Genomic DNA, 16,442 nt, shown 5'->3' on the forward strand with positions numbered 1-16,442 from the left:
TTCGTTTGCACCGTACCTAGCCAACCGTGCGAATCGGAGGTGTGGGGGGAAGGGCAACAGACTAAAAACAAAAATTAGTTCTCAAGAAAATTAGTTTTCAATCTAGGCAGCAAACGTGCAGGTGATGGTTTGTAGAGTTAAGGCATATCCTCAAACAACACCCAAACACCCAAATAATGTAAAATTATCAGAATTAACTGACACTTGCAAGGAAATGCGTGACGTGTTATAGCTGTGTTTGAAGCATAGTATGACATTTCATCATTACTTGGAAAGGAATTGTTTATCATCTTACATCCCATCTCCATGTGTGACTTTATGTACCGTTGAACAAACCGCAACCAACGTTGGCCCAACATTCGTCGACTGTTACTACACTTTTTTTTTTAAAGCTATAAGATAAAACTGCATTTCTTGTCCAGTGCAGCAGTAATAGTAATTTTAAGACTTGACTTAAAGCTTGCGTGACTGCAGTAAATGATATTGTTTGGGTTTTTCGATAAAATCACGTAGATAGGTTCAAAGAAAATGACAAAAACTACGACGTTTCGTTCGCAACACAAGCGGTCATCATTCAGGAAAAGGGGGTTAACTTCTAAAGGCAACCTGTTTATAAAGGTTTGAAATGGGCGTAGCCCAAGTGTCAGCAGCTGATGTTAATGTGAGTGGTGGGCAGGGACGGCCCTGCAGAGGTCGCAACCGGGTACCCGATACCCGTACCCTACCCGATACCCGGCTACCCGTACCCGGCCAGGTACGGGTACCCGTTTGCAACCCTGGTGCGGCCGGGTACGGGTAGACCGTGAGTCAATGGTGAGTAACCGTTTGTCACTCATTTCCCAACGCCTTGTCTCTTCTCACAATTCAAGTTCCCAGAATCAACCCACCCGCGCCTGCAACATGGCTTCATCCCAGAGGTCGCAATCAGGTACCCGATACCCGTACCGGGTACGGGTAGGGTACGGCCAGGTACGGGTACCCGTTTGCGACCCTGGTGCGGCCGGGTACGGGTACGGGTAAGGAATCAAAACCCGTTTGCGACCTCTGGGCCCTGGTGGTGGGTTTCCACCAATGAAAGGGCTGCGAGCTAAAGGTTTAACACGGGCGTAGCTCAGGTGTAGCAGCATGGGCGGGGCAGTTGATGTTAATGTAATTGATGGTACTCGTCGAGAACTACTATGGCGCTGGTGGTGGGTTTCCAGCAATTAAAGGGCTGCCAGGTAATCATTGCACCTCGCTTGACACACTCACACTGTTGACGGTGGAGGTTGCTGCTCAAGGTGATGGTATTCATATAGGGCCACAACGGCACTGGTGGTGAGCTTCCACTAATAATACCGAAAGACCCAAAGAAAATAGTCGTCTTAAGCCCACGTGGCTGACTAAAGAGAAATGAAGACAGTAGCAGAAGATAAACAAGTAGCTCTCGGAGATAATATGAGGGAGGATAGCAAGGATTTGATTGCAATTCGTGTTCAGTCAGACAATGAAAACATTCTTTAAATACCCGTTGACACAGGAAACTTTCACCCACTCTCAAGATTAATTCAGAAGCGTTCTGAATCGGACAGTATTCATATTCTTGGTTCTTTCGGTAAAGTCACGTAGAAGGAAAATAATAAAAATTAAACATAATATCATAAAATTATCACGACGTTTCAGCCACAACGCAAGCAGCCGTCCTCAGGTGAAGAAACAGGACGGCTGCTTGCGTTGTGGCCCAAACGTCGTGAGAATTTTATGTTTTATTTCTATTATTTTATTATTTCCCTTCTATGTGACTTTACCGAAAGAACCAATAATATGAATCCCTGCAGTCACGAAAGCTTTAAATCAAAATCGGACAGTATTCGTTTCACTTAAGGAGTAGTACCAGCAACAAATTGCCTAAAGGCAACATGCAAATGCGGGCATAAACATGCCTGCCTAACCCTGATCAGTGCTTCTGCTTATGAACAGACCAATTCAGACCTTATTGGTCACCCATTGCCCTTATAAATCTCAACGTTCATCCTACAAAGTCCCATCATACGGGAGAAACACAAACAAATAGTCAAAAATTCAGATATTTTTTTGCCCGTATTAAAACGTTTGTACGTCGTATGGACCTGGAAACGCAATTTCCCTGTATTAGAAAACGGGTAAACTGTATGGGTTGACAGGTATTTAAAACACTCAGATGCTATTGCACAGACTAGTTCACACACCCACTTTCTGTACTGCATGGCCACTTAAAAGCTCATTAGAATAGGGTGTCTCACAAATCTGCGTGAATCACCATCCCTTTCCCCCAAACGGCACTACACAGGTGCTTACGATGCCACTACTCTTGTGGATTCAGTGTTGGTGCAAGTTTACGTGCCAAAATTAGCGCACGCTTAGAATGCTTGTGGTTCAGCGTGAATTACTCACGCCGAGAGACTCTGAAGAACATACTATAATATTTGTTTGTGTCACTGCTAACTTAGTAGATAAGTATTCATACATTCTGTTGCCCAATGCTCACGGCCACGGGATGTCTATCGTACACGTGAACACAGCTCAGTTCTCCTCTGCAGGAGTCGAACTCATCTGATGGGTGCTCTTCTTTTGCTGCCAGTCCATGGCCAGTTTCGCCCATCAACCACCACCCCGTATAGCGACGTGCCCTGCCCAAAACCCACGTAACTCTTCTCGAACAAGGCATTGCAATCCCTCCGATTGTTGGGTTTGTTCCCCGTGTCCTCCTTCTCGTCGTGTTTCTCAGTGCACTTCCGAGCAACGCATCCTCGCCATGCTGCTGTGTGACCACAGCGTTGTGTGTTAAAGCGAAGCAGAGGAATGGTTTTAGCTTTGGAATAGAATGCTCTGTGCGGGCGTGAGGATGGGCGCGTGGACCGAAGTGAGGTTAGCTGGACGCAGCGTCATTGACGGTGTCAAGCCATGGGAATTAAATCGCAACACAGCACAAAGTTATTCAGGGTGTGAGTATTAATCTCGTCAGTCACGCAAGTGTCACCGACGGCAATGATGTTTTGGTGGCCCCTCCCTAATGCACATGCACAACAGCGTGACGCACGCGCTCAGCCCGCATACCACAAACAGACATAAATGCACACCCATGTGCGCTGTGCCCGCTGACACGTTCCAGAGGCTGCAGGCACACAGAGTCATCCATCGACGCAGCGGCACCGCTTCAAAGTAATTGCTCAGCACTGCCAATAATTGTTACTACCGAGACGCGCTCGGTGTAGAGCTCGCATACGACGCATTCGGTGGGGTGGTCAATCAATGTGCAGACGTGTGAGTGTCACCGCAGAGCTCCGAGCGCAATGAGAATGCCCGCAGTCAGCTGAGCGCCGGGCAGCCTCTCTGCGTGTTAAGAGAAGGGGGGGGGGGGGCAGCTTGCGCTGTGTGGTTCGCTTCAAGTCTCGAGTGCACGCGGCCGTCAAAGGCTGAAGACGGTGGGTCGCGATGGCTCTCGTGGTCCATCTAAAGCGGGTGGAGAAGCTTCGGGGCAAAGCGGACCGGATTGCCCGGGTGACGTTTCGAGGTACGTACCTTGGCCCCACACTCACATGCATTCACGACACATATGCACATTGCGCTGTTACACATGATCACCAATAGGTATGCATCTGTAGATATATATACAAAAAAGTTAACATGTGGACAATGTCAGTGATATGTTATCAAGTGTATTTATTTTTGTAAACTTTCTTTTAACAGTGTCTTATTTTGCATGTAGGCTTTAACACAAATATCGCTTATGATTCACAATTTGGGTCAGATAAATGTGTTTTTATTATTTTATACGTCTGCTAATATAGCACCTCTTATTCCATAAAAATTGTCGCCTTCCTTTTATCCATGCACATCTGCGTTATTCATGCACCTCTATTATTTATAAAAGATGCCCGTATCGATGCAAATTGTGCTCTATACACAAATATGTTATTGATTCATATCGGCATTCTGTCTTCTTCCCATTATCTCAGCAGAGGAGGAATATCTGGAAAAATTAACCCGTAAAAACAAAGTTTTTCACTATAAATCCTTTATATCCGTGTTCAATGGGACACAACCCAGCCCACATTGGTCTTTGAAACGGGCGGCTAGAGTCCTCTCGTCCTCTGGCTTGAGATGGCTGCCACGAGGAAGTGAGCCCAAGAGTATGACCATATGGTGCTGGCAAATAATTTGGATTATCTAAGACTTCGAAAGTGAAGGGAAACTAATCCTCTGTTTTGATACTTACACATATAACAATGATAATAAGTGGCCGAGAAGTGATGGCAAATGCGTGCTAATATCCGTGTTTATCCATTCTTCACCAGTCAAAAGAAGGGGCAAAATGTGTGGATAAAGTCAGATCTAAGTTTCCACCCAAAGCCACTAATATCATAACCAAACAATGTCATAGCCACCCAATATCAAATCAGAAAGAGGACTTCTACGCTAATTTACACGAAATTGAAATTTTCTGCGACTTTGTTTCCTTTCATTATTTTTCTCACGTATTATTCTTCCAACAATGAATGTGTACATGTCCTTCTTCATGAGTATGTTCATTGAGACGTGCAGTCTAAATGAGTTCCCGCAAAGTCCTTGCTATATTGATTGCATCTGTAGCCATCCTGCGCCGTACACAGCTGATAGATAACTCTCATCACAAACCCACAATTGTCAATGCCATCAGAGACAATATTTGGACGACGGGCTTCCTTTATGATCGGCGTTCTTGTGAATATCTGACCCCCGCTTCCTGTCCAATCAAAGATTTCGACGTCCAACTGAGTGAGCCTCAGCATTGACCCGGCACAGTCAGTTATTTATGTTCTTTATATCGTATTTGCTTACGACACGCGTGTCATCTTATCGTATTTTATATTTATAGAGCTCCCTTAGCTCAAGGCGCTTCGCATAGTTTTAATGCGGTAACGTAACTAAAGTTGATTTAAAGCTTTCGTGACTGCAGGGATTCATCTTCTTGGTTTTTTCGGTAAAGTCACGTAGAAGGGAAGTAATAAAATAATAAAAATTTAACATAATAAAATAATTCTCACGACGTTTCAGCTACAACGCAAGCAGCCGTCGTGAGCATTATTTTATTATGTTTTATTTTTATTATTTTATTACTTCCCTTCTACGTGACTTTACCGAAAAAACCAAGAAGGTAACTAAAGTGATTTAGATGGCGGGCGGGGGGGCGTGCAAGGAACGAGGAATGAGTGACCGAAAGAGAGGGGGCGTGCGACCACGAAAGAGACTACAGGGGAAGTATTTGAGAGGCGAGGGGAGGGATGAGAAAGATGATGGGCAATGGAGAAAAGGTGAGGATTGAAGAGAGGAACGAAGGGAGGTTCAGGAGGGGGCCTATGTTGAGACACGTGTGGAGTGTCAGCTAATTACCTCGTTATGACGATATTACATTGTGTATTTTATAGCCGGAGTCGTTATTTTATCATCACCTTGTCTTTACTTTGTGATGTTTGAAAACATTACAGCGGTCTCAATTTGAGGAGTGGTAGGGTAATTGTACTTTCTCATAGATAATATTGCTGCTATTGCTTTTTGAACGAAATAATGTATTTTTTGCACGTGGTATAATCCAGAGGTGGGACAAAGTTATTGTTATGCAAGTCCAAGTCGAGTCGCAAGTCATCAAATTCATGACTCGAGTCTGACTCGAGTCCAAGTCACATGACTCGAGTCCACATCTCAGAGGTGGGACAAAGTCATTGTTATGCAAGTCCAAGTCGAGTCGCAAGTCATCAAATTCATGACTCGAGTCTGACTCGAGTCCAAGTCACATGACTCGAGTCCACACCTCTGGTATAATCACTATCTGGAACTTAGCCTGCCTGTTTTACCAGTGGCAAAATATAGTAGTAGGTTTTTACCCTTTTAAACTGGTACAAAACTGACACCTTTATTCAAGGCATCATGTTTGCATGATGCCCCGAGCTTTCAATACTCTGATATTGCACTGTGTTTGAGTTGTACGCCTTCTAGTGTCATCTGGTCCAACACCAATGGGGACTAGGCTCTAAAGAAAGCCGTCTCGGGTGTGGACCAATCAACTTCAAGGACAGTGCATATTATTATCATTATCAGAGTTGCTTCTGTTTGTTTGCTTTTTTGACTACTTGTGTTGTGGTTATTGCAAACATGATGCCTTGAATAAAGGTGTCAGTTTTGTACCAGTTTAAAAGGGTAAAAACCTACTACTATATTAGCCTGCCTGGTTTTGAGTAAGAAGCACCTCTTATTTGACATGCTATTTCAGAAAGAACTATGCCGCGTAGAAGCAATGCAAAGGGTAGGAGTTTGGAATGTGTCTTGTAAGACGCCATTCTTCTGACAAATTACTTTGAGCCTTTGGGGTTAGTTGCGATTATTTATTAAACTACTTATTTATAGTTGGGCAGTGCTTTAACCTTATGTAAAGTCCGGCGATGGCGCAATGGTTTGCCCATGGCGCTATGAAGCAGGTGACCAGTCTGATTCATCAGTGGGGAGTGCAACCCTCATTTTCCCACACGCTGACCAGAGCGGTGAAATATGGCCATACAACTCCCAACAGCCCACAAGGCATGGGGAGACCTTCATCCAGCAGTGGATTGACAAAAGGGCCGTACGTTATTGTTATGAAGGTGTTTATCTATATGCAAGTAAAAATGTAAACTCAAAATTCCAATACATTTTAGGACTATAGTATTCCATCAATCCGACCAAAATCAACCCGATCTCGTCAGATTTCACAAGTCCAGTAGGAATTGAGTCTGGGTGGTGTTCGCAGGAAGACAATCACACAACCATGCAGGCCAGGTTGTCTTAGGCTGATGCGGTGCACAGCAGGCAGAGGCAGCGGCAGAAACAAATTCATCGTTGTGCTGTACTTTCTATGCGCCCACGTCCGCCTTCGCTGAGCAGCACTGAGCAGCGTGGCGAAGTATCAACACGCAAGACGTCGTTCGCTACACGGCGCGGGGAGGCCTCCATACAGCAGTGGGTTTACATTGGGCTGTTACCATTATTGGTGCAGTGGCGTGGTGTTGTGATTTAGTGGAGTGTAGTTGAGGTTGTAGTGTATTGGTGTGGTATAGTGTTTCGTGCTGCAGTGACATAGTGTAGTAGTCATGGTAGTGTAGATTGGTAGTGTAATTGTGTACCGTAATGGTGTAGTGTATTCATGCAGTGGCGTGGAGTAGTGTGTTTGGTGGAGTGCAGTTGTAGTTGAGGTAGTAGTGCATTGGTGTGGTATAGTGTTTAGTGCTGCAGTGACATAGTGTAGTAGTCATGGTAGTGTAGAGTGGTAGGGTCATCCTGTACCATACTGGTGTAGTGTATTCATGCAAGTGGTGTGCTCTATTAGTGTGGTGGGGGGTTGTAGTGTAGTAGTTCACATTCTTAAACAATTGTAATCGGTGTGTAGGTGTGGTTTAAAGGTCGGAGTGCTGTGCTGGATTTGCAGAGATCCTCGGCATGAATCAAGGCAAGCCACCTGTGTTTAAACTGGGTTCTCAGGTGTATTCTAGATTCGAAGCTTTCGTGACTGCAAGGATTCATACTCTTAGGTCGTTTCGATAAAGTCACGTAGGTAAGAAAATAATTAAATAAATAAATAATAGATTGATATATAGTGTAACTTGTTGACAGACTCAGCCTGGTCACAAGTGATTTAAACATAAATATGTTGAATTTGGTTTTGCACTTAAATTTGTCTTCGGTTTAATATTTGAGAGCTTAGATGTCTGATTATCACGTGAGAAATTATTCTTATTTGCAGTGGGTGGGAAAGTGCTTCCGTTTACTGTGTGGACCAGAGGTCAATTGAACGAATCTCCGAGGACATTCTGTACACATCACCATCCGTGGGCTATTCAAAAGCACGATTGGTTGCCCTACTGTGAGAGATCACAACAGATTATCGGTTTGATAGCAATAGCAAACGGTTGGGAGAGGGGGGGATGTAATATATATACAAAGAAAACTATGAACATTATATTCTTCTTGGCTCTTTCGGTAAAGTCACGTAGAATAGAAATAATTAAATAATAACAATTTAACATAATAAAATAATTCTCACGACTGAAATTCAGACTCTGTCTTCTCGACAGACCTGTTCTTCACCTGAGGACGGCTGCTTGCGTTGTGGCCGAAACGTCGTGAGAATAATTTTATTATGTTTTATTTTTATTATTTTATTATTTCCCTTCTACGTGACTTTACCAAAAGAACCCAGAAGATGAATCCCTGCAGTCACGAAAGCTTTAAATCGAAACATTATATTCCTTGTATTAATAGTAAGAGGTAGAGTATATATGTCTTCATTAACTATCATCTATCACTTCCGGATGAATAGCACCCCACGCCGTCGCGTATTGGCTGGAAGAGATGATGGCCAGTGGTCAAGACTAGTGACAGAGCGGCAGCCGCAGGAGGGACACACTGAAACGATGATTGAGGTGGCACTCATTGCCCACAAAGTGCCTGCCACAAATGAACAACAATACCTCGCTGACCTCGTCAAGGAAAACCATCGTGCGAACCCCGGTCATCCTCGCTGCAGCGGCTTCTGGCTTCGCCATCGAACAAAGACGCTCACCGCATCGAGCGCTTTCAGATGCGCTTCTGCGGCCGTCTGGAACGCTCTTCTGATATTAGGAAGCCACTGGAGCTGTGCGATTCAAAGTAATCTCTATAGAAAACGAATTTCTTTAAAAACTGCTTTTTGTGTTTAGATTGTTGTCCTTCCCCCACACCTCCGATTAGCATGTTTGGCTACATACCGTGAGAAAGAGGTTCAACATGCATACATACATACAAATCGGTTCGTATGCAGGAGCTAAATATACGTGTGCATCGCGAGTGTTTTAATGTATGTTTAACTTATTTCCCACTGTACGTAGCAAACCGTGCTAATTGGAGGTGCGGAGGGAAGACAAAAACACATCTTCAAATTAATCCTGGGGCATGATATTCTAATGTATTTATTTCCGAAACCTCAACTACTTTAAGTGCTTTTAACATAATTTTACACGGATAGTAATTAGGATATTTATGCCATTTGTATTTTATCTCCACAATTCACATGACAAGACAAGGAATGTCGTTTTTCCTGCTGAATAAATACACAACAAGACATGCCCCCCCCCCCCCAGGCTTGCTTTCAGCCCTGATATCGTTTTACTTCAGCAGGTGGCATGGACCCATCCACCAGACTAATTCTAAAGGATCCGGAAAGATCGGTATTGATTAGAAAGCAGGGATTAAAAACGTTTCCCACAACATAGACTGCAGTATTTTATCGTGCATTTTGGATTCCGTTACCTTTGAAAGGCGTCATATATGATTGGCCAACCAAGAACGTGACCCCATCTTGTTTAGGTTAAATCATAATCCATAATCTGTCAATAATATATCTGATCATCTATTAAAACTATCAGTATATCCCAATATATTGTTTTCACCTCCAAGCAGCACTGATTTACGTACATTTATGAAAGAGGTCAGTGGTAGACAGTGCTTAATTTCAGCCAGAATAGTTCATGATGCTGGTCTGGGTTTTATTTTGACACACCACATCTTTCCTATGAACAGATTATAGGGATATAGGGTGCAATAATAGAGGATTATTATGGATTGTACTCTAGTGGCAGGGCCTTAAGTCAATAACCATACTGCAAGCCAGAGAAGTGGTGTCTGGAAAAGAATCGAGTTGTAAAATAATCCGTGGATATTGGTGGTTATCTGAATCAGTTCCACCCTTGGGGTTGTATATTATAACACTGAGTGCTAATTTAGTTTAATAATGTGCAGCATTCAGCACATGTAGAAAGCAATCGTGAATCTCTTGCAGATATATATTTGAAAGCACTTCCAAGTGGCTTTGTAATAAAAGTCTGAATGTACAAGACGAAGAATGGCCACTCCGAGTTTCAGTCAAAGAACCTTCGATGAATTGTGATTAAGATTGTCTAAACTTGCGTGCGTAAGACACACATCTCATTATGAAATGTATAACAATTATGTGGCGTTGTTAATGAAATTCATGAAGTGGAACAGTTTTATTTATACAGGTGCCTATTACTATCGTGAACTTATAATAATAGCTTTTTTACCCTTTTTTCTGGCAACAAAACTGACACCTTTTTACAAGGAATCATGTTTGCATTAACCACAATACCTGCGGTCAGAATGCAAACAAAAAACAACTCTGATAATATATGCATTAAATTTAGATTTAAAGCTTTCGTGACTGCAGGGATTCATATTCTTGGTTCTTTCGGTAAAGTCACGTAGAAGGGAGATAATGAAATAATATAAATATAAAACAATAAAAATTCTCACGACGTTCCGACTGCAACACAAGCAATCATCATCAGGTGTGAAATCCACAGCAAGAAAATTTGAAAAAAGTGAATATTTTCTTGCTGTGGATTTTCACACCTGATGATGATTGCTTGTGTTGCAGTCGAAACGTCGTGATAATTGTTTTTGTTTTATATTTATATTATTTTGTTATCTCCCTTCTACGTGACTTTACCGAAAGAACCAACAATATAATATATGCATTGTCCTTGAAATTGATTGGTCCACACCCGAGACAGCTTTTCTTAGAGCCCAGTCTCACATGGTGTTGGACCAGATGACGCCAAAAGGCGCACTCGTGCGTCATCTCGTCCATAGCCCTACAGTACAGGGTGGTCTCGGTGTCTTGTGACCCCAAAGTAATGACCCCTAAAGCGTTTTTTCCCTTTGCTTATTTTGTTTTTACACCCCCATTGGTATCAAAACATATTAAGTTTTAGACAATTACATTTGGGTTGATGGGGGGGGGGGGGTCACAAGACATCTGGACCAATCTGTATATCACACAGGGTGACAGTGGCAGCACTGAAGCGATGATTAAGGTGGCACTCATTACGCACGAAGTGCTTGCTACAGATGAACAACAATTACCTCGCCGATCTCGTCAAGGAGCGTAAACCCATCGCGCGTACGCCGGTCATAATAGCAGCGGCTTTGGCTGACCATCGTACAAAGACGGTCACTGCATTGCGCATTTTCAGGTTCCCTTCGTACACGGCAGTAAATGCCTTCCTACCTGTTACATTTTTTGTTGTTGTTGTTACTGAATTGGTGAAAAAGAATATGAGGCAGGGAATCCTCAAATGTATCATGATCTGGCCTATGGGCTATGAAGTAAAATGAAGTCAGCGTGTGTGCGTGCAACGTGCATGTGTTTGCGTCATGTAATCACGCTGCTCTGCTCTTATTTCAGGTCTGACTTTTGACACGAACGTGTTTGAAAACTGCGAGGATGAAGCCCGCTTCGACAAGGTTTGTGTTGAAATGTTACTCTATCTTGGTGTGTGTTAGTCTATCTTGGTGTGTGTTAGTGACCACCCTTCCCACCAAATATAAAAAAAGATTAAACTATATTTTTTATCTTCTTGGTTCTTTCGGTAAAGTCACGTAGAAGGGAAGTAATAAAATGATAAAAATAAAATATAATAAAATAATTCTCACGACGTTTCGGCCAAAACGCAAGCAGCCGTCCTCAGGTGAAAACCAGGTCTGTCGAGGCGACTACGTCTGAATGAAACAGCACCATGCTTGGAGCATATATTTAAGCTGGGTTGGAAGGGGGGGAAAGGGCGCCTTGACAAAATAATTTGCATATCAAGAGGAATTTAGCATATTTATGGGAAATGCAGGTATGTGATTAGTACTACTAATGCCCGTGCATTATGCAGGATTAGCAGCATCAAAGGGAGGGGATATGGGAAATGCAGGTATGTGATTAGTACTACTTATGCCCGTGCATTATGCAGGATTACCAGCATCAAAGGGAGGGGATATGGGAAATGCAGGTATGTGATTAGTACTACTTATGCCCGTGCATTATGCAGGATTAGCAGCATCAAAGGGAGGGGATATGGGAAATGCAGGTATGTGATTAGTACTACTTATGCCCGTGCATTATGCAGGATTAGCAGCATCAAAGGGAGGGGATATGGGAAATGCAGGTATGTGATTAGTACTACTTATGCCCGTGCATTATGCAGGATTAGCAGCATCAAAGGGAGGGGATATGGGAAATGCAGGTATGTGATTAGTACTACTTATGCCCGTGCATTATGCAGGATTAGCAGCATCAAAGGGAGGGGATAGGGGTAGCATTAATAAAGGGAAGGAGTGTTAATAGTATGTAGCTGCAGTAACTAAAACCACCACGTAAACAACTAAAGTATAAACTACATAGTATCATCAGTATACTAAATATACTCTACAATAAGCTGAGTTACTAACAGTAAGTAATACATTACAATTCTACGTCGTAAAAAATATATAATATGCTTCCATCTAAACTTTATTCTCTTACATCACACGAGTCTACACCGTACTATATACTGCCATAGACAAACCCAACATTAAATTATATACTGCATTGCTATAAACCACCCTATACCTTATACATTGTAATATAACACTATGTATTATTCTACCCACCCTAATGTATATCACACTGCTGTATATTCACTATACAATTACGATACTATATATTACTTTGTACATTGTATTAAGCATATAAATTTTATACTATTTGTCATTATACACTGTACCATTGACCGTCGTGTGAAAGATTTTACCAGGTAAGGCCCACTGGGCTATAAAGCTCTCTTCTTCAGAAGCGACCTTGTAAAAAATTATTGCCCAACGTGAAAATGTATAGCAGCCAATTACTATAAATGCATGTTGATTCAAAATGTGGAGGGGAAAAACCGGAGGACCTGGAGACAAATCCACACGAACACGGGGAGAACATGCAAACTCCAAATATACAGGCGAGGTAGTAAACAAATATCCTAAAGGCCTGCATGTCCTCTAACTGATACTGATTTATTTAAACTCTCACTCTTTGTATGTTGGACGAGGAACTGTTAGTGGGCTTCACCTGCTTTTCTCCGAGCATTAGTCTCAAAGCCCCTTTCCAAAAAAAATCGCAAACATTTAGCGATTTAAAATATGACGACACATTCATGTGCCGCAGTCATCACTTGTTGATGCAACATTATTTTTTTAAATACATATAAACCTAGCTTCCACAACAAAAACGTAAAAAATCGGCCCCCATATTTCGGAGGGCACTTAAAAACAATTTAGCTTTCAGAATTATGTTTAGGCATAAGTATAACTGTGACTATGCATTTGCCAAATGTAAGCTTCACTATCGCTTTAATCTCTGGAGGACTATAATTTATGCGCCAAATTTGAATATCCTGGTTTTTGGATTGAATATGCTGGTGTCCTAAACCAAACTTGAAATGTACACCAAATTCGATCTTTTTAGCACATTCTAGAGCATCATAGTGTGCAGGGTGGTACAGATGTCTTGTGACCCCCAATTAATTGACCTCTACCATTGTTTTCCTTTGCATATTAAATTTTGTTTGAAATAAACCTTACTTTAAAAATAAGACATCTGGACCACCATGTACATCAATCACTCACACACTATCGGCTATTACACAAACGTGCACACAGACACAAACGTGCCTGATAGAGTGTCGAATTCGAGAACGATTGTGGTTCATGCACATTTAATGAATCCAGCTCTGTTGTAGTCGTCACATCATGCAGTTTGTCTCCCTAACACGTAGGCTTTCGCGACCAGTATTACTATGATCTCGAAACCTGATGGGGTTCAACAATTATGATGACGTCGCTCTGCACTATTTAAGACCGGAAGCAGGTGGATGGCTTCACTATTCTGGCAAATCGCCCGAAGATGCTGGATGTAATTACCAGCGAAACGTCGTACTACTCAAATTCTAAATGTTGTGGATTCACTCTTCAAACACACCGGTGGGCTGAAGAAGTAACTAATTAGTTGTTTTGCCAACGTGTCGGGTGGTAGAGGGTTGCGATACATTATAAATAACGCGATCTAACCAAAAACTTTATTACGTCTCCCCTCCGCTGATGTTTACCGCACTGTTCCAGGTATTCCTTTCAGGCTAGGTCAATCTGCAGGAGGTACAAGCCTTGTTCAAATAACATGCATTAAAGAACATTCGCATGCATAGTTGAGGCTGTTAGCATTGGATGAGAATTTAAGGCTTTTCAAACAGAATATACACGAGAAGTTAGAATCAGTTTGAGTTCATAACTTTCGTGTCAAATAGTATAAATAATGTCCATGGATCTCCACATTAATGCTGTATACATTTGTGTGTAAAAGCATAATTAAATGCCTATGTTTTCTGGAAATCGCAATTGTTGATAATTGTGCTTCTATTACCCACAATTAAAAAGAGTGAGATCAAAATATTGACACAATACAACACTGCACACGATGCCACTGGAGCTATGGACTTTTAAATCATCTCGATTGAAAACTAATTTCTTGAGAACTGCTTTTGGTTTAAATTTCGATTTAAAGCTTTCGTGACTGCAGGAATTCATCTTCTTGGTTTTTTCGGTAAAGTCACGTGACTTTACCGAAAAAACCAAGAAGATGAACTGCTTTCGGTGCTTAGTGTGTTGCCCTTCCCCCCGCACCTCGGATTCGCGCCGTTGCCTACGTACGGTGCGAAAGAAGCTCAACATACTGTGCATACTTGGAGCAGAGAGTTTCCCTTCAGCTTGCGTGTGCCTTCGCTGTCTCGCACAAATATGTCTTGGCAACATACATTTGTGCACAGTCAATTGCTTGTAAAATAGTAACAAGGTGGCCCGTTCATAGACAACTGATTACTATACTATGAAAGTAATTGCTGCATACCCTACATAGCAGAATGTTAAACGATTGAATAAGCTCTATTGCTGATAGAAAAAAATAACAATAAAATAAAATATTTAATTTTTCTATCTACGTGACTTTACCGAAATAACCATATAATATGAATTCCTGCAGTCACGAAAGTTTTAAGTCAAAATTTAAGCTCTATTGCGCTTGGCGGGAGATGTGTCAAGGCTTGACATGTTGTTTTCGCTACAATTTCATCCCATTATTTTAGTTCAGCATGTATCCATGGAGCACCTTGTATGATACTACGAGTTATGGGACATGTACTTATGCAATGTACATTAGAAAACAAACTTACAGCTGCAGTTTCGTCACATATGAGACGTGTTTAAGGCACTCACGAAGTCTGTATGTGGGTTTCCATGAATCATACTTGAACTAGCATATGGGTTGTGATTTAATCGAATGGGTAATAATGCCGTGGGCACAGTCAGAGCCTGTTCCGAGTCCCTGGTGCCCCTCACATATGTATTTTATCGTTCAAAACCAGTTCTAGGCGTAGCAACTTTTCCTGCTGCTGACACGCGTAAACTATTATGTATGTCACGACGTGGCCACTCCCTTTGACATCTGATTTTATGATTTCTCAGCAACATCCAATGTGCTAAAAACACAAGCTGCAATCTTCACATGGACGATTTCGCTCGGAATGCACCAAATAACGCTGTTTACGAGTCAGCCGAATATCGACGGCTTGAGAAGTAGTCTCTGTCTCCCTCTGTCTCTCTTTGTCCCCCTGTCTTTGCCTTTATATCACTCTCTCAGTCTACCTCCCGTGTCTCTCCATCTGACGTTGTCTCCTTGTTTGTAGCTGTCTCCAGCTCCCTCTCCGTCACTGCCTCTGTCTCTCTCGCTGCATGTATGTCTCCATCCATCTCTCCCTCGCTCATCTTTGTTTGCTATCTCTCTGTAGCATTTCATCTGTGTCTGCCTCCGTGACCATCCCTGTCCATCTCTGTGCCTTTGTCTCATTCTCTCTCTGTATCCCTGTGTCTATCTTTGTATTTCCCACTGTGTTTCTCCTTATCTGCATTTTCTGTCGACTTATCTCTGTCCCGCTTTCTCTCTCTGTCTGTTGTCTTCGTAGCTGCTGTCCCTTGTCTAACTCTCTTGATGGCCGGCCAACCCCGCCGTGAGCCATATTCAGATTCACATTTATTATTTCGGCGAATTCACTTGAATATGTGATGTGGGTCCAGCCCTCTTTGTCGATCCACGTCTTGCACGAGGGCCTCCTGATACTCGCCACCTTCGTAAACCCACACTATCCAGCGTGGTGAAGTATGGTTGAATAACGCCCCACGACCCGCACAATTCAACTGACTACAAGTAATATTAATAATAATAAAATCAGCTGACAGGCTGAATTCAAAAGCAAACGTGAAATGTATGGTGCATCCCTAATTTGCCTAGAAAAGTATGAAATACATGTACTATAATTAAGATTTTTACACAACCAGCCTTCTCTGATGACGATCAAAAGCCCAATATTATTTCCTGTTTTTCCAAAATAGTTATTTTAGTTCACAGTTTATCCAAAAGTAATTCACAAAAACTGATTGATAGAGAACGTAATGCTTCACCTGTTTCGATTCATTGCATGAGTATTATAAACACTATGGGCCGTCCATACGGTGTGAGA

General features: G+C 42.2%; 1 protein-coding gene across 1 annotated transcript in view; it reads left to right on the forward strand.

Moving 5' to 3' along the window:
- Window positions 1–3,453: 3,453 nt before the first annotated feature.
- Window positions 3,454–16,442, forward strand: part of LOC144725110 (otoferlin-like) — a 46,145-nt gene continuing 33,156 nt past the window's right edge. The window contains exons 1-2 of the mRNA XM_078604581.1: window positions 3,454–3,532; window positions 11,270–11,328. Of these exons, the coding sequence (XP_078460707.1) occupies window positions 3,454–3,532; window positions 11,270–11,328 (138 nt within the window). The remainder of the gene's footprint in view (window positions 3,533–11,269; window positions 11,329–16,442) is intronic.

This window comes from Lampetra planeri, chromosome 22, assembly GCF_965212315.1.
Source record: "Lampetra planeri chromosome 22, kcLamPlan1.2.h2, whole genome shotgun sequence".
Taxonomy (NCBI): domain Eukaryota; kingdom Metazoa; phylum Chordata; class Hyperoartia; order Petromyzontiformes; family Petromyzontidae; genus Lampetra; species Lampetra planeri.